This window comes from Hemitrygon akajei, chromosome 21, assembly GCF_048418815.1.
Source record: "Hemitrygon akajei chromosome 21, sHemAka1.3, whole genome shotgun sequence".
Lineage (NCBI taxonomy): Eukaryota > Metazoa > Chordata > Chondrichthyes > Myliobatiformes > Dasyatidae > Hemitrygon > Hemitrygon akajei.
The window spans coordinates 40,524,476-40,544,276 of NC_133144.1; the positions used below are offsets into that span (position 1 = coordinate 40,524,476).

At 41.7% G+C, this 19,801-nt stretch overlaps 1 protein-coding gene across 1 annotated transcript in view; it reads right to left on the bottom strand.

The window, feature by feature from the left end:
* ptpn20 (protein tyrosine phosphatase non-receptor type 20) overlaps positions 1 to 19,801 on the bottom strand; it is a 419,828-nt gene that overhangs the window by 227,142 nt on the left and 172,885 nt on the right. Inside the window, exons 8-10 of the mRNA XM_073025740.1 lie at positions 16,482 to 16,560; positions 4,799 to 4,964; positions 3,706 to 3,780 (exon numbers count right to left, since the gene is read on the bottom strand). Of these exons, the coding sequence (XP_072881841.1) occupies positions 3,706 to 3,780; positions 4,799 to 4,964; positions 16,482 to 16,560 (320 nt within the window). The remainder of the gene's footprint in view (positions 1 to 3,705; positions 3,781 to 4,798; positions 4,965 to 16,481; positions 16,561 to 19,801) is intronic.

The window sequence follows — 19,801 nt, forward strand, 5'->3', positions numbered from 1 at the left end:
CCAATGCTGTAGCCAATGCTCCATATCTGGTCTCACCAATGTCCAACTGAAGCATAACCTCCCTCCGTATTTTATCTCTTAGCAATAAACAATAATATTATGTTGGTTTTCCAGATTACTTACTATACCTGCACACTAACCTTCTGGGGAAATATGTGTTCTTCATTGCAGTAATGCCTGTTTCTGAGAATAATCTACAGGAGTTATCACCTTAAACTCATTGAAGTTACCCTCAACATTAGGTGCTTAAATCATGGACTGGGAGATTAAACCCATGTATTCCATCTCATAAGCGAATTCAAGCAATGGAATTGCAATCCAGAGACAAAAAGAAAACATCAAACACCAACCAAAATTTGGGACGAATGTCAAGAATAGTCCCTCCATTTCCTGTGGAGAATCTTGCTCACATTTGGAAATCAGTCCATGATATTTTATATCTAATTTTTGAGCTTGTATCCCTCAAGTGACAATCTCTTTTAATTTCTTCAGGCATAATGAATACTGGAATCAACTTTCCCCAGATTTGTCTTCCTTTTGAGGAGGTGAAAACCACAGAAATATTTCAGCCAATTAGCTGCTGTATAGTTACACTAGACTTTGTCTTTCTGGATCAAATTACCTTTGTCAAGTGTATTCATTTTATGTGAGAAGGAAATATACAATCATATGCTGGGACAGACAAAAGGGAGCTTCAATTTAAAACTTCCCTACATTGTATCTGACATGTTGGCTCTTGCCTGGAAGTTCATCCCAAACACACGTGTGCTTGGTAGCAGTAAACAAACAATACAGTCACATTATTCCACGCTGCGCCTGAGACCAGGTGGGATTGTGAGTGATGCACATGACGTGGATGAAATTTATTTACTGTATTTACTTAGAGATACAGCACAGAATAGGCACTTCCAGCCCTTCGAGCTACACTGCCCAATGACAACCCCCAACAACCCTGAATTAACCTTAAACTAATCATGGGACAATTTACAATGACCAATTAACTACCTGGTACATCTTTGGACTGTGGGAGGAAACTGGAGGATCAGGAGAAAACCCACACATTCCTTTTGGAGGACTCCTTTCAGAGGACATTGTGATTGAACTCTAAACTCCAACAACCCGAGCTGTAACAGTGTCGCGCTAACCGCTACACTACCGTGGCAGTCCATTTAACATGGCTAAATACGCAGTTATCTCCCTTGTGCTGGAAGAAGAGTAGAGATGTGTATTATTTACATAGCAATAGATTGTTGATGAACAGTAGTGCTTGGGTGTCCATGTACACCAGTCACAGGAAACCAACGTGCAGATGAACCAAGGCGCTAACAATGCAACTGATAAGTTGACAAGAGGTTTCAATTACAGGAGCACGGATGTCAACAAGAACTTGCTGAGACCACATTAACCATATTACTGCCAATTTTATTGTCCTTAACTAAGAATATAATACTTGCCAAAGAGATTGCACAGTGAAGGTTCACCAGTCTGATTCCTGGGACAGCAGGACAATTGGATTAGGAGAGATTGGGTTGACTAGGCTTGTTTGTGTTTGTTGAATTGTAGAAGAATAAGAATAAGAGTAAGATAATTTCTTAATGGGGCTAAACAGGCTGGATGTGGAGAGGGTATTTCTCCTAGCTGGGGTTATAGAAAGAAGGGTCATTGCCTCAGGATATGGGATAAGACATTTAGGACTGAGACAAGGAGAAATATCTTCTCTAAAAGGATGATGAAACTGTGGAATTCTCTTCTACAAAAATGAGCGGAAGTCAATTCACTTATAGAAGAAGGAGTAAAATAAATTGAATGGTGGAACAGGTTCGAAGGGCTGAATGGCCCACCTCCTCTTCTCTACAGTTCTATGAAATCCATTCTATTATTTTCAATGGAATGAGTTTCAAAGGCAGATTTCTGGAGTCTGACATGACATTTTAGCATGCTTAGTGTTACTGACTGGGGATGAACTAGGGATTAATTTTGAAATTGGGTTCCAACAAAAGGATAGATAATTGCTTTCCCGTGAGGGAAGTTCCTCACCAGAGAATGTGAATATGAAGCCCATAAAATGGGCCCCTCTTGAAATGAAACACAAACTTATCTATAAACCCATGAGGGCAAAATCACTTCATAAAGTGCAACACAGCTCCCCTCGTTTTGAAAGAACTCTCACTGTTAATGCTTACATAGGACTGTGGCCCTGTTTCTGCAATGGCATATAACAGATGTTCAGTAGAGGGAGTATCCCAGCCACGGGTTAAATTCAAGTGAAATGGATATCTAGAAGCAAAACTGTGTTATTTAAAGTATATTCCCCTTTTTTTGTATGAAATTACACATCACTGTGAGGACCCTCAATTCAGTAGTGAGTGTCCTTGTGTTCTGGCATGACTAGCAGCTCGTGTGAAATTTTAAATGATCCCAAGGTTAATAATTTTCCATTAAAATCACCTACTACGTGGGAGGCAAGCAGATAGCTCCCCAGTGCATGCCAGACCATCACTGATGGATTTGCCGGTAAGGTGGCTAGAGAATGGGTGTATCTTGAACCTGATGGTGGCAGTTTTTCCACCAGGCGGTCTATTCCAGATATGGACTTATTTAACACTTAACTCTTCACAGCTCTTCTCTCATCAACAGCACTGGAGAATCACAAGAGATGTGAGTCAGGCTCTACTTCATTACTAGTCACTCAAGTCAAAAATATGTCACTCAATTTTCACTCAGCAGATAATCACAGTCTACCTAGAGACACTTGGTATGAAAAGAAATTTGGGGTGGCATAACACTGTACAGTACCTGTGACCCAAGTTCATCTCCCACCACTGCCTGTAAGGAGTTTGTACGTTCTCCACATGAAAGTGTGGGCTTCCTTCCAGTTCTCCCACAGTCCAAAGACATCGAGGTTGGTAAGAAAATTGGTCATTGTAAATCGTCCTGTGGTTAGGCTATGTTTAAATCAGCAATTGCTGGGAAGTGTAGCTTGAATAGCCTGAAAGGCCTCTTCTGTATCTCAATAAATAAATAAATAAATAAATAAATAACCCCTTATGATAAAGAAGAAACCCTGATCTCTCAGGCTGCCTCACCATGACCCCTGCACTTTGTCTGCCTGTATTGGACTTCCTCTGCAAATACAACAATATATTCTGTTACTTTTTCCTCTTTTGTACAACCTGAATACATGAAATGAAATGGGAGAACAGGTTCGATGGGCCAAATGGCCTAATTCTGTTCCTATATCTTATGGTCTGAAGGGCATGCCAACAAAACCTTTGCACGGTATCTCAGTGCATGTAACAATAATAAACTAGATAACTAATTACCAAAAACAAACAAACTCGGAAGAAATGAAAGTATGATGCTGAACTAATGTTCTTTCCAGATCACTCAATTCAAATTGACATGAAGTACAGGAGTATTAGCATTAATGGCAAAAGTTAAAACCACTTCAATCTTCTCACCTACTGTATGTGGACTATTTATTTTCCAGCTCTTGTCTATTCGATCTCAGTGAATAGCGACCACAGGGAACTTGCAAAAGGGGCCACAAGCTGCAGCTTGTGGGTTTAAGAGATGTGATGGGGCAATCACGCGGGTTAACAGTGATACCAAGCCATGACTTCACTGTGCTGTATGCATGTCAATGAATATAATTAGAGTTAATTAAATGGCCACACAGGAGCCTGGCCACAATGGGTTCCTCACCACAATGGAGCCTGGCAGATCCAATGGCATTGCAGGGTCTCCAGCCATCCGAATGAACTCTGGTCCCAAATATCGCTGGTGGAGAGAAGAGAAAACACAATCACAGAGAAAGCTTTCACAAAATGATGCCATTCATCCCATCTTACCAGTGCGATCAATACTAGGGCAGCACGGTAGCAGAGTGGTTAGCACAATGCTTTACAGTGTAGGCGACCCGGGTTCAATTCCCACCACTGAGAATTGAGGTATTGTATGAGGTATTGCTGGACAGCATGATCCAAGTGCCCTATACCCTACTGTATCCCAATAAATAAATAAATGTTGGAAATCTGGAGCAACACAAAAGGTGATGGAGGTCAGAGGTCAGATGGCACCTATAGGGGGAAATGGACAGTCAATGATTCAGCATGGCACCTTTTATCTGGACTGATGAACATCCAGATGAAGTGTCTTGACCCAAAACATCAACTATCCATAGATGATACCTGACCCATTGAGTTTCTCTGGTGTCTATGTGCGTGCCCAAATGAATTGTCCAATTAATCCCACTTCCTGCTTTCTCCCCTTACTCCTGCAATTAATTCACATACACTTTAGAGAATTGCCCATGAATCCACTTTCAGGCGATCTATTGCAGATCTGGACTTCTTAACATTTAACTCTTCACAGCCATCAAGTAATTGCACAAAGATATCCTCTCACAGATTGTGTTAGGGTGTTTGTCACTGATTCTAAAGTAGAAGTGCTAGGAGCTAAGGATCAGACAAATCCAACAAGAGCAGGTGAACAATATTTCACTCAGTCACCTGAACTCAAGAACATTGGAATATTGGAGCAGGGATAGACCACCAAGCCTCTCAAACCTTCCCCTCCATTCAATACACATGGTCAATCTGCCCTAGACCTTAACTCCTCTATTCTACCAGCTCCCATATTCCTCAATTCCCTGATATTTCAAAAATGTATCGACCCCCGCACTAAATAGTTCCAATGATCTAGCCTGCAGAATTTTCTAGAACTCTAGAGAATCACGGACATGAAACGACATGATTTTTTTCTGCTCAATACTCCAGATAGTAAAATAGGATCCTACCTTTCCTTTTCGGTGCAACAAACTGGACACGGAAGCAGCTCTCTGCGCTAAGTTATTCGCCTCGCTTGGATATGCAGTGTGACAATATGACTGTCTACTCAGGATGTAGTCACGTTCAGACTCCAACTGGATCCCACTGGAGTTGGTACTCAACGTACTTAAGGACCTTCAGAGGGGAATTAGAGAGTTACTCCCAATTGTTCAATAGCATCAATTTACAGCTACCTAGAGCTGGCTCCACAGGAAAGAGAACCCAGATTAATCATTTCATTCCACAGCTTTATGTAACACTGATTCTGCTGAAAGAGGATAGGCAAGTGAACATGCAGGTTTAAACTGTCAGCAAAAGAGCCAGAGGGGAGACTTTCTCTTATATTCAGAGATGCTCTTAATTGGAAATGCAATTGAGAGCAATCGTCATATGGGACTTTAAAAAATGTGAGGATTATTGGACAAGAACAGGGCAATGAGACTATTTAGTTCACTCTTTCAAAGGGCCTGCATAGTGGGGATGTGGGCCAAATGGCAGTGAAGCTCATCCAGCTATTGTGGAGATTTTTCTATGGCCACTGATTTACTTCTGATTGTCACAGGAAAGATCTCACAAGGCTTCAAACAAAGCTCAAGAGCTGTTAACTGGTAAAATATCTTCAGGCCAAAGCTTTTCAGCAAACTACAGACATAGTATAGAGGTTTCAAGCTTCTGGTGGAAACCTTGCATCTTTATAATTTGTACACAGTACATTGACATACGAGGTATGATTGATAAGTTTGTGGCCTAGGGTAGGAGGAGTCAATTTTAGAAAACCTGGCACGTTTATTTTTCAACATAGTCCCCTCCTACATTTACACACTTAGTCCAGCGGTCGTGGAGCATACGGATCTTGGACCTCCAGAAAGTGTCCACAGCAGGAATGATTGATAAGTTCACACCCTAAGGTAGAAGGAGATGAGTTATACAGCTCTCGTTACATGCACATGCAGTTCAACTCTTTGAGTGATTATGCAGAAAGTTTGAAGTTAATATCTCCTTCTACGTTAGGCCACAAACTTAGCTATCACCCCGATGAGTTATTAACTTCAGACTTTCTGCATAATCACTCAAAGAGATGAACTGCATGTGCATGTAACAAGAGCTGTATAACTCATCTCCTTCTACCCTAGGCCACAAACTTATCAATCACCCCTGCTGTGGACACTTTCTGGAGGTCCAAGATCTGCATGCTCCATGAGCGCTGGACTAAGTGTGTAAATGTAGGAGGGGACTATGTTGAAAAATAAATGTGCTAGGTTTTCTAAAATTGACTCCTTCCACCTTAGACCACAAACTTATCAATCACCTCTCATACACAGTCACTAACAGACAACCAATTAATAAAGATTATATCATTTTTGCTTTAAGTATGTTATCACTATGGCTGACTTCAATAAGTCTGAGTATTAACTAGATATATAGAAAACATTCACCATTGTTAAATCATGTGCTATGTAGAGGAAGCAGCTCCTTTATTTTCCACTCATCCATTAGAGAATGCTGATGACAATAGAACTGTAACACAAGTTGTACATTTATCCTGCTTAAGTCTGAAACGGTCAGAGGTATAAACAAGTACTCATTTCAGTGATCTCACTCATCTAAAAACTAGCTACTTCTTGGAACTCACTCTGTTCCCAGAGTTGAGCCTTAGTTTCCAAAACCTGAAGTGACTCTTGAATGGGCCAGATTATTGAGAGTTTTTGATACAGTGCAGCACAATGGTACAGCAGCTAGTGCCAATGCCTCACAGATTCAGCAACCCAGGTTCAATCCCGATCTCCGCTAATGGCTGTGTGTACTTACATATTCCTTAAGGTTGTCATAGCCGGAAGGGAGGTGGGTAGTGGGGATAAGTTCCCAGTACCCATTAAACGGTCTCAATGGCATGCGTCTCAAAAAGCCTCTGACAACCAAGTCCACTTCCTGCTCTCACGTGTGGTGTAGCTACTAAGCCGAGCAAAACCCTTTCTACTGACAGCAGAAGGGACAAAGGCAAGTTACTGGCACCTTAAAACCAGTTACTTCAAGCATCTGGGACTCATCAGCATCCAGAAGGAAAATTCTAGCCTCAAACCTCCATTGCCTTGAGTCTATACCCACTCATGGGGAAGGCTTTGGGATTAAACCCAAAGAAAACATCCAGAGCTGGAAACCCTACACTGAGCTCAATGCTGACTGGCAACTCCCGTGATGCCACTGGTATCAAATTGTATCCGTCTCTGCTGTTCCCTTGAATTCATTGCCCGTGTAGAGAGGGGAGCTACCATATGGACAACATTGTGCTCTCCCTATCGTACTGCTCTGGCTTATGTCCAGGCTTATGAATTGACCAACAACGTAGACAGCTAGGACGCAACATCTGTGGTTGCCCCTACCAATGGCAGATCTATAGTCCTCTCTCTGACTGCATGGGTTTTCCTCTAGTGATCTTGTTTAACCATATAACAATCACAGCACGGAAACAGGCCATTCCGGCCCTCCTAGTCCGCGCCGAACTCTTAATCTCACCTAGTCCCACCTACCCGCACTCAGCCCATAACCCTCCACTCCTTTCCTGTCCATATACCTATCCAATTTTACCTTAAATGACACAACTGAACTGGCCTCTACTACTTCTACAGGAAGCTCATTCCACACAGCTATCACTCTCTGAGTAAAGAAATACCCCCTCGTGTTTCCCTTAAACTTTTGCCCCCTAACTCTCAAATCATGTCCTCTCGTTTGAATCTCCCCTACTCTCAATGGAAACAGCCTATTCACGTCAACTCTATCTATCCCTCTCAACATTTTAATTACCTCAATCAAATCCCCCCTCAACCTTCTACGCTCCAATGAATAGAGACCTAACTTGTTCAACCTTTCTCTGTAACTTAAGTGCTGAAACCCAGGTAACATCCTAGTAAATCATCTCTGCACTCTCTATTTCATTGACATCTTTCCTATAATTCGGTGACCAGAACTGTACACAATATTCCAAATTTGGCCTTACCAATGCCTTGTACAATTTTAACATTACATCCCAACTTCTGTACTCAATGCTCTGATTTATAAAGGCCAGCGTTCCAAAAGCCTTCTTCACCACCCTATCTACATGAGACTCCACCTTCAGGGAACTATGCACTGTTATTCCTAGATCTCTCTGTTCCACTGCATTCCTCAATGCCCTACCATTTACCCTGTATGTTCTATTTGGATTATTCCTGCCAAAATGTAGAACCTCACACTTCTCAGCATTAAACTCCATCTGCCAATGTTCAGCCCATTCTGCTAACCGGCATAAATCTCCCTGCAAGCTTTGAAAACCCACCTCATTATCCACAACACCTCCTACCTTAGTATCATCAGCATACTTACTAATCCAATTTACCACCCCATCATCCAGATCATTTATGTATATTACAAACAACATTGGGCCCAAAACAGATCCCTGAGGCACCCCGCTAGTCACCGGCCTCCATCCCGATAAACAATTATCCACCACTACTCTCTGGCATCTCCCATCTAGCCACTGTTGAATCCATTTTATTACTCCAGCATTAATACCTAACGACTGAACCTTCTTAACTAACCTTCCATGTGGAACTTTGTCAAAGGCCTTGCTGAAGTCCATATAGACTACATCCACTGCCTTACCCTCGTCAACATTCCTCGTAACTACTTCAAAAAATTCAATAAGGTTTGTCAAACATGACCTTCCATGCACAAATCCATGCTGGCTACTCCTAATCAGATCCTGTCTATCCAGATAATTATAAATACTATCTCTAAGAATACTTTCCATTAATTTACCCACCACTGATGTCAAACTGACAGGTCTATAATTGCCAGGCTTACTTCTAGAACCCTTTTTAAACAATGGAACCACATGAGCAATACGCCAATCCTCCAGCACAATCCCTGTTTCTAATGACATCTGAAAGATCTCCATCAGAGCTCCTGCTATCTCTACACAAACTTCCCTCAAGGTCCTGGGGAATATCCTGTCAGGACCCGGAGATTTATCCACTTTTAAATTTCTTAAAAGTGCCAGTACTTCCACCTCTTTAATTGTCATAGGTTCCATAACTTCCTTACTTGTTTCCCACACCTTACACCATTCAATATCCTTCCCTTAGTGAATACCGAAGAGAAGAAATCGTTCAAAATCTCTCCCATCTCCCTCGGCTCCACACATAGCTGACCACCCTGATTCTCTAAGGGACCAATTTTATCCCTCACTATCCTCTTGCTTTTAATATAACTGTAGAAGCCTTTCGGATTTACTTCCACCTTATTTGCCAAACCAAACTTGTAACTTCTTTTAGCTTTTCTAATCTCTTTCTTAAGTTTCCTTTTACATTCTTTATATTCCTCGAGCAATTCCTTTACTCCATGCTGCCTATATCTATTGTAGACATCCCTCTTTTTTCGAACCAAGTTGTTTATTTGCACATCTCAGAGGTGTACTGGTTAGTGCGTTAATTGGCTGCTGTAACTTGCCCCCAGTTTGGGCGGGTTTGTAAAAGAATCACGTGGCACGTGAGAAAGAATAGGCTACAGAGAAATGAAAAGGGAATGAGACAGATGAGATTGCTCTGAGAAACAGCATGGAATTGATGGGCCAAATGATCAAAAACACCAAAAGAGAACATATAAAATAAGAATCACAGCATGGTTGCAGTTTATTGATAAGAGGGCATTTGGCCTGTTGAATCCATCTGGACTCTCTGTAAACACAGTGATTCAGCTGGTTCCACTCCCTCACGTTCTCCCCATTGCCCAGCACTTTTTTCCATTCAGAGCATATCCAGTTCTCTTTTTGAATGCTGTAGTGGAATCTACATTTCATGCTGGCAGAGCATTTCAGACCCAAAACACAATGTGTTAAAGTAGTTTTCCTTCTGCCCTATTTGCTAATCACTTTCAATTGTCATCCCCGGTTCCTCTGCCACTGAAATGAATTCTCTCCATCTGCTCAGTTCATACCTTTCATGACATTACACACACATTTAAGTCTCCTCACAGCCTCCTCTTTGCTAAGGAACAGCCTGTGTGACTCAGTCCAGCCATACACAGTAGCTAAAGGGATCTTAGTAAATTGCTGGAATTGTTTTAGTAAATCCCTCTCCAAAGTCTGAACATCTTTTTAAGTCCTGATGAAGGGTCTCGGCCTGAAACTCGACTGTACTTTTTTCCATAGATGCTGCCCGGCCTGCTGAGTTCCTCTGGCACTTTATGAGCATTGTCTCCATCTTTCCTAAAGTTTAACACTCAGAGTGGACAAGATACTTTTTAATTTTTCTCAACCAGAGTACAGGAAAACTCTAACAATAAATCTTAATTTACTAGTGACTGCAAAATCAGATACTGAACTGATCCATCTAAACATGAATACAAACAAAAAATAGTGATTCATCAACTTATCCACCTTCAAGATATGACTGGTCAATTTATTTTCAGTTCAAAAATTGGCTCCTTAATGATCGACATAATGCAGCTGAAGATGACTAATTGCTTGTTGTGAATTAATAGTCGTGCATTTCTCTGTTACCTTTGACGACAGCCCTAAGTGCTTCCCAACCAGCGTCATGGTTTTATGAAACTGAGACAACTTTTTAAACTTGTGGCATAAATGCAACTTGTTACTTGTGGTAATATTACTTTATGTGCTGTGTGTGAGAGGTGTACTGTGCTGTGCACCCTGGCCAAGGGGAGCATCGTTTTCATTTACATTGAAAATGACAATAAACTTGAACTTGAATCTTGACATTGCATGGAATATACACATAATAATGAAACAATATTCAGAGTAAATGTTGATTGGGCAATAAGTTGCTCAAGACAGCAGGAATAATTCAAAAGCCAAATACAATAGAATATGCATATTTAAAATAAAGACAGAAAATGTTGTAAGCAATTAGTAGTTGAGGCATCAATTGGAGAGAATGAAATATAGTTATGAATTCAGGCCATGAGACCTGACCTTAAGTCTGCTTCTTTCTACATAGAGACAACCTGGCCTGCAGGTTATATCTTGCATTTTCTATCTACATGCCATCATTTCCATATTAACTGTATTAACTTGTGACATACGACATTTACATGATCTATGACTTTATGTTGGCTCACTCCCCACTAATTTTCACTGTAACCTATTCTCTACATATTCCCATGAAGTTCTGCTGGATTCTATCACTCACCTACATTCTAGGTGTAATTTACAGTGGCCAATTAGTCTACCAACCCTCAGATCTTTGGGATGTGTTGGAAACCAGAGCACCTGGAGGTACTGCGATCCCTTGAGTCGAGAAGGATGTTCTCTAAGGGGATTGATGACTGGTTTTCAGGTGGCTGTAGAGGCTGATTTGGGATCCACGTAACTGAGATATTAGGCTGAATTCTCTTCATGGAGAATGCCTGCATGTAACTTTAAAATGGGGAGGCTGATGCATGGGCAGCTACCACAGATCAGGGCCAGGGTCCAGTGGCATGGAATGCAAGACGAACAGGTACCATCACTGCTTCAGCCTTCCTCCACTTTTGCTACCTTTGTGAAGTGTCATCATATTCCATCAGTTCTGCTGTTAAGGTCCTGGTTGAATTACTCTTTGTCTGGAACCTCTCCCTTGAACTTACCATCATAGATAACCCTACCAGGAGCTAAGTGTCAGATGGCTAAACACTCAGGATCTCAGGAACTTGTAAGCCTCTCCACCATGACAAAATGGAGGTAATGTGCATTGTCACAGAGAGAATGTATAAACTTCACATTGACAGCACTATATGTCACTGGAGATGAGACAGGAGATCTGTCCCATCTTTAAAATAATGCCATCAGATATCTTTCACAGCTCATCCAACAGTGCAACATTCCCTCAGTTTCTGACTGGGAGAGGAAGCCTTGTCTATGGGTTCAGGTTTACTGAGTGAGCTTTCAACATACTAACTTCTGACTACATTCTACAACTCAAATAAGATGATGTGAGGTCATTTTGTTCATACCAACGTTGTAGCATAGTTACAAGATGCTTCAATAAATTGGAACATATGAACTAAAAAATCCAAGAATGAGTTGAGATTTAAATGAGGATTATTAAAATTCACCGGAAGAATTAATTGCTCGGTATATGCAGTCTAAAACAAAGATAACAATTAGTGATGTAATAAAATAAGGCTTACCTATTTTAATTGTACCCGTTATCAGATAAAGAGTATTATCAAACAAAATTTGACACTGAAATTAGATGAAATCCTTGCACAGTTCACCAAATGACTTAACGGGATGGGGAGATTTAAGGAGAGAATTTCAGAATTCACTGCCTGGTTTCTGCAAGCTAACAAGTGCCAATGACACAGTGATGGAAATCATGATTGCTCATGCGATCAAAGCTGAGAAATCAGAGGCCACATTCTTTCTCAAACAGCAGAGCTGACAGAGGTGACACCAGCACTAGCCACTAATTCCTGTTATGAGTCAGTCAAGGGCTTGAAATAGGAATGGAATATCAATGCCAGCTGCTTTCTTGTCAGATCACTGAATGACTGCAGTACCAAATCTAAACCCCATCTTCACAGCTACTCACTTCCTGTTGCTTCCACTAGACTCACCTGTTCCTACAGACTTCTCATGTCCAGAAGGTTCAGCTCCAGCCAAGCAGCCTTTTACCAGGCTGAACATTAATTCAGTCTGATCCCCCAGGGCGGTACACTGGCACAACTAGTTGAGCCATTGCCTCACAGTGTTTCAGACCCTGGTTCAATCCTGACCTGGGGTGCTGTCTGTGCGGAGATTGCCCCACTCCCTCTGTGACGGCTGGGTTGCCCTCAAGTGCTCCAGTTTCCCCCCCATATCCCAAAGACATTCAGGTTGGTAGGTCTGAGTAAATGAGTGATAAATCTGGGGTGTCTTGTTGGTGTAGGGTAAGTATAAATACATGCTTGCTAGTTGGTGCAGACTTAGCGGGCTGAAGGGCCTGTTTCTTATACTATATTACTGTATGACTGATTTTTAACCATTCCCAGTTGAACCAATTACCATCACTAATCTGTCCTTGAATATTACGTCCAGATTCCAGCCTTTTTGAACCTGATAGAGCAGAATGAGTAGGAGCTGGTATCCCGGCACCAACTGACAAGGTTTCTGGCTCCCGAGGAAGGGTACATCATCCTTAAGCATCTAGATCTGCTTTAAAAGTGTCCCTACCTGGAATAGCGGCACCTAAACTGGAAGGAGACTGTTCCCCAACAAGGTAAACATAACAGGGAGAGTCAGGATGCTAAGCAAGCAAAGTGATGGGTGAAGAGAGGGGAAGAGTGGACTTCCGATAAGATGGGGGCATGCTCAGATGAAACAGCTTCTACAGGGCCAGCCAAAGGTGTTATTGTCTTTTTTTAAATGTATTTTTTTATGATAGCAAAATCCTGCTGTATATTAAGAACTTAAAGTACTGCAGGTCAAACCCATCAGCCATTTGCACAATGGGCAGAGAAACTGAAAGAGCTGGACTTGGTATGGACCACACTGCTGCCCACATCAATGAGGCGTCGGAGTGGACGTACAAAGGAGGCGTGCAGTCTAACAGCGAGTGACCGCTTTAGTCACTTTTCCTGTGATTGCATGACCTTGTGGAGATTGTTAACGTGGAATGCTGCGAGTCTGATTCGCTGATTTATTGGCGAGTGGCGGGGGAGTTGCGTGGCGTCGGTCGTAGCAAGGACCAAGCCTAAAACTGCAGTGTCACCTGTTTGCTGCTAGCCCAGAGAGATATGTCGGAATCAGTGCACTCCATCAGCGTGCTGGAGGCGTTGTGGCGTGGTGTACATGCTGGGATCAGTACTGCTCTCCAGTATTCGCTTGGCAGAAGACATAATAAATTGTTTGACTGCAGACTGCTGCAACATTGATGGACTCAGGGACTTGGACTATAATTATTTGTGTGCCTGTATTTTGCTCTTGTCTTATATGTGCTGCGTGTTCCTTGTGCTATATATAAATCTTGACACTGTGTTTTGCACCTCAGCCCCAGAGTAACGCTGTTTCGTTTGAATGTACTCACGGGTATTCATGTATGATTGAATAACAATTAAACTTGAACTTGCATCATGCAAACTCATTTACAGTAAAAGGTGGTGAACTGATGGAGAACTATAGTGTTACCTAATCACACTGAACATAACCTTGGGTGTACACATAAAACACTGGAGGAACTCAATGGGTCAGGCAGCATCTACAGAGGGAAAAGTACAATCAACATTTTGGTTCAATGCCCAGTCCAGATGAAGGATCTTGACCTGAAATATTGATGGTCTATTTCCTTTCATAGCAGTTCTAGATGAAGGATATTGAGCCAAAATGTCAACTGTTCATTTCCCTCCATAGATGCTTCCTGATCTGTTGAGTTCCTCGAACATTTTGTGTGCTGCTCCGGATTCCAGCATCTGTGGTCTCTTTTGTAACACTAGACTTACTTACTATCCCCAGCCTATGTGAAGATCATACCCCTCTCCCTCAGAGTCACAGATCTTTGGCCATACTGATTCTCACTTTCCAGGGTTTTCCCTCCATTGCTTGAACAGTGAGGCCACCCACACCCTTTGCCACCCATCCCATTAATGACATTACCCCAAGAATAGTTAGTTCATCACAGTAACATTTACTGAATCAAATCCACTCTGTGACTGCTTTATTAGGTACACTTACTCACCTGCGTGTTAATGCAAATATCTAATCAGCCAATTATGTGGCAGCAACTCAGTGCATAAAGGCATGCAGAAATGGACAAGAACATGGAGCTTAGAAAAATAGAGGACTATGGGTAAAGCCTAGGTAGTTCTAAGGTAGGGACATGCTCGGCACAGCTTTGTGGGCCGAAGGGCCTGTATTGTGCTGTATGTTTTCTATGTTTCTAAGTTCAGTTCTTGTTCAAACCAAATATCAGAATGCGGAAGATATATGAGTGATTTGATTGTGCAATGATTGTTGTTACTAGACAGTGTGGTTTGTGTATCCTAGAAACTGCTGATCTCCTGGGAATATCACACACAGCAGTTTCTAGAATTTATAGAGAATGGTGTGAAAAATAAAAAACGTCCAGTGAGTGGCAGTTCTGTGGATGAAAATGTCTTGTTAATAAGAGAGGTCAGAAGAGAATGGCCGAATTGGTTCAAGCTGACTGGAATGTGACAGTAACTCAAGATTCAACACATCAAACCCTGAAGTGGATGGGCTACAGCACCAGAAGCCTATACTGGGTTCCACTCCTGTACATAATAAAGTGGCCACTGAGTGCACACTTAACTCTATTCTTGCTATCCTTTTCAAAGTTCAAAGTAAATTTATTATCAAAGTACATATAATGTCATGAGATACAACCATGAAATTCATTTTCTTGAGGGCATACTCATTAAATCCATAAATGAATGATAACTATAACAGAATCAATGAAAGACAGCACCAACATGGAAGTTCAACCAGTGTGCAAAAGAAAACAAACTGCAAGTACAAAAAGAGAGAAATAATAATAATAAACAATTAAGCAATAAATATCAAGAACATAAGATGAAGAGTCCTTGAAAGCGAGTCCATAGGTTGTGGGAACATTTCAATAACAGTGCCTTTTGTTTGTCTTATTACAAGGGTGCCTGCATTCAGATGCAGAAACTTTATTCCGAACACTACATTCTCTTTTTTTTTTCTCCTGATGTGGCCTTAGCTGCTAAAGCCTTAACTCTGTCAATAAACTCCCTGTCCTTCCTTGACTTTTCTCGTCAGTCTTGCAAAGGATCCTCTGATCTCTCTAGGAACTTAAAGCCTTACTGATCCATCCAGTTATTCAGTTTGCCAGAACTGTATGCAGTCTGGTCTGATAGGAGAGCTGTTGTTTTCACCAGAACTGAGCTTGGTATCCCACGAATTTTGATTTCCGTCTCCAACAATGTACCAAATTTAAAATTCTTATTTATTTGTCTCCATGTCAGTCCCAGTGCCAACATTATATTTATGCCCTAGTTTATTAATTCTGCCACAACTTGGATTTTGGTTCAGTTTTATGACGTCACTGGTCTTTTCTCTGCAGAAGCCTCAACACTTGGTTCTCCGTCGCCAAGGCTCTCTCCAACCACAAAAAGTAGCCAAACACCACAGCCATCAGGGCTCTTGCCATGGGTATCGAGAAAAGCCTCCAGCCCTGACACTGCCCGCCTGTGCTGCACTGTACTGATCAATTTTTCCATCCTTCTTACAGCTTCTGTTGGAAATAGGTTATAATACAGAAAGACAAAACTAAGATAGAAAAGCCATGGAAGAACTTGAAAATGTTTTAAATTCTTCAAATGTTAGCTCACTCAGAAACAAAAACCCTCGAAGATCCACAGAATTTTAGAAATGTTGTTTCATTGAAACACTTCCCGCATTGTCATAATAAAATCAAAACTCTGAATATCAAATAATTAGAAGGCACCTTAACAGCATTAGCAATCATAGGCAGTTGTGTTCATTGATAGAATTCAGGCTGTGTGAAATTACGATGACAGTCAATTCAGAAAGAATTGAAGGTGATAAAGTGATTATAATACTCCAAGAAGTAAATTATAAAAAGCAGATAACTTGTCAGTTTAAAGAGCTGAAAGTGAAATGCTGTCACCTGGCTATAGCCAGAGAAGGCATACCTGTTGGTCAGGGGTTGGTAACGGCTCGCTATTGAATTCCTGTTTTCTGTTTTCCACTCTTCCTGACGATGCCAACTCCCTAAAAACACAAATCCAATTACTTACAAAGCCACAGTGCTCTCTGATAACAGCAAGTGGAGCATGGCTGTTCCTTCATTGTGAGAAAATCCTTTTAACCATGAAGAAGGCAGCTTGACCCACTGTATTGCCACACACGGAGAGACAGTTTGATACATTTCAATTCAGCATCTTGTGATGGGAACCAGAACGCCTTCTCGCTGGAGGCATGGCTTCTAGCACTAGACCTTGAAGTTGCCTTTAGACTGCCTGCAATGTGTTTATGCTTGTCCTACACCCAGTTCAACAAAGCAGCCACAAAACTAAAACTAAAAATAGCAGTCCCTTTGGCTTTGAGGATAATCCACTTAATCTTTTCATTAGTCAGCACGAGAGAGGCTAATAGTCTTTTTTCTTAAGCCACTGGTTTGTTTCTTTCTATCAAGGGCTCAGTCAATGTTGTACAGATAACAGACATCTGGAATAGTATAATAGTCATAATACAGGCAAAAATATTGGGAACTGTCACGGAAGCAAGAATACTCCAAATGGTTTATGATATTCTTTGAACCTTGACAATGATAATTATGCTCCTGAGATACTCAGCTAAATAATACACAATGGTCATTCCATTTTAAAAAAATAATACTTCTGTTCATTTTATTTCTTTTGGATTATTGTTACGTACAATGGTAATTGGTAAGTGGCCTACTATTGCCACATGAACCGAGATATGATGAAAAGCTATTGTTTGCATGCCAACCGGGCAGATCATTCCATATATTGCATCGAGATAGTAAAAAAAGATGTAGGGAAGGTGCCGTTAGAGAGTGCAGGTAGACAAATAAAGCCATGACGAGATAGAGTGAGAAATTAAGAGTTTATCGTTATCATTTCTGAAGTTCATTCAATAGTGGGATTGAAGCTGTTCTTCAGTCTGGAGATATAGGATATGCTCTCAAGCTTTTGAATCTTCTGCCTGATGGAAAGATGGAGATGTGAGTGACCAGGGTGGGAAGGGGTCCTTAATTATGTTAGCTGCTTTTCCGAGGCTTGCAAGGAACGTAAGTGTATACAGAGTTATTGGCCAGCTTGCATTTGTAACTCCTTGCAATTTCACGTCAGCTTGGCAGCTCCATACCAAACTGTGATGCACCTGTATAAAATGCTTTCTATACTGCATCTACAAAAATTGAAGAGGGTCATCAGGGATCTGCCAAATTTCCTTGAGAGAAACATGGAGCAGTAAGAGTATAGGGCAGAACATGTAGCTCCTATCTAGTGACGACCCACTACCAGGTCGTATTCACTGGCTTCATTACAGGAACACAGATTGCCAATAAGAAGTGTTCATTGGGTCAGGCAGCATCAGCAGAGAGAGAAAGTGGGCTGATCCTTTGGGACAAGGACCCTTTAGCAGAGCTGACAAAGTGAGAAGACAAGAGGTTTAAGTTGCAGAGAGGGAGCGGGATGGAGAGAGCAGGAAATGGCTGTAAAAGGTTACATGCCCAAGTTGTCTGGATAAATTGAAATAGAAACAGAAAACATTGGAAACACTCAACAGGTCATAAAGCAGCTGTGGAGAGAGAAAGAGGGGATATTTGACATCAATGTCTGCCATACAGTGAGACTACTTCAAATAGCTTAGCGGGAGGCATAAGACCAAAAGGCATTGGAGCAGCATTAGGCCATTCAATATAATGAGTCTGCTCCAACATTCAATCATGTTTGATTAACTTTCCCTCTCAACCTCACTCTCCTACCTTTTCCCTGTAATCTTTGACACGCTCGCTGATCAATGAGCAGTCAGTGTGACTACACTTTGATGTGCTGCTAATGGCAAGGCTGTTGGACATGCACAGCAGGTCAGGCTGTTCTAACTGAAGGAGGAAAACTGACCCAACATGGATGACGTATAGCAGACATGGCGAGTTTTGACACCAAGACAGCAAGGCACCTAAAGTTGGAGAATACAGTACTGAATCTGGAAAGTTGCAGAGTGTCAAGACAAAAAGTATGGTGTGGTTCCTCAAGCTTGTGTTGTGCCTTATTGCAACAGTGCAAGAGACAACAGACTGAAAGGTCAGAGTGGGAGAGGATAGGGAATTAATCTGGCAGGTAACCAAGAGCACAAAATTTCTCTTGCAGACAACTACAATTGCTCTGGAAAGTAATTGCTCAGAATATCTTTGGTTTCTTTAGTGTAGCAGAGACCGTATTATAAGCACTGAATGCAATACATTAGACAGGAGGGAGTGGAAGTGAATCACTGCTTCTTAGTAGCTGAGTGTGGAATTTAACCAGGTGAAGAAGGGAGCCCATTGGGCTAGATGGCCTGATGGGAGTTGAGTCTCTTAACACCACAGATGTAGGAGAGGTTTTAGTGATCTGTGCATACTAGAAAGGGGAGCTTTGCCCCCTCCAGCTAGTGTCACCATGCTTCGTCAGCCAAAGGTTCTTGGTTCCCAGCATCATAGTTACACTCTGAAGGAGTAAAACAATTGGAAAGAAAAGCACAGGGATGCACCTAATTATCCACAGAAGAGCACTGGGATAGTATAATTGAATTGAATTGAATGATCTTTATTGTCATTATACATTGGTACAATGAAACTATTTGGCTTCCTCTCAGGCAATCAAACATAGGGGTAGATAAAAACAAGACAGTAATAGAAAAACAGTATTAAATAGATAAGTAGCAGAAAATAAGTTGCAGCAGCACCAGAATATCACAGTAATGCACAAAGTGCCGTTAGTGCAAGTATTTGAGTCCTTGTGTGTGCATGTGTGTGCTCACAGTTTCAGTCATTGTTCTGTGAGAGTGGTGTGATGGAGACCACAGCTCTGGGATAGAAGCTGTTCCACAGTCTATTTATTCTGGCTTTTAGTGTCCTGAACCTTTTGCTTGTCGACAGTGGGTCAAACAGGGGGTGGCCAGGGTGTGTGGTGTCTCTGGTTATGTTGATTGCTTTCCTCCTGAGTCTGCTGGAATAGATGGTGTCCAGTTCTGGGAGCTCCATCCTGACAATTCACTGGGCCACCTTCACCACGTGATGTAGGTCTTGACGCTCAGCGGCTGTGCAGCTGGCATACCACACTGCAGCATTATTGGTCAGGATGGTTTCAATTGTGCTTCTGTAGAAATTAAGCAACAACTTTTGTGGGAGTTTGGCCTGTTTCAGCTTTCTGAGGAAGAAGAGTCTTTGTTGTGCCTTTTTTACAAGCAGCGAGATATTTGGTGGTCCATGTCAGCTGTTTTGACA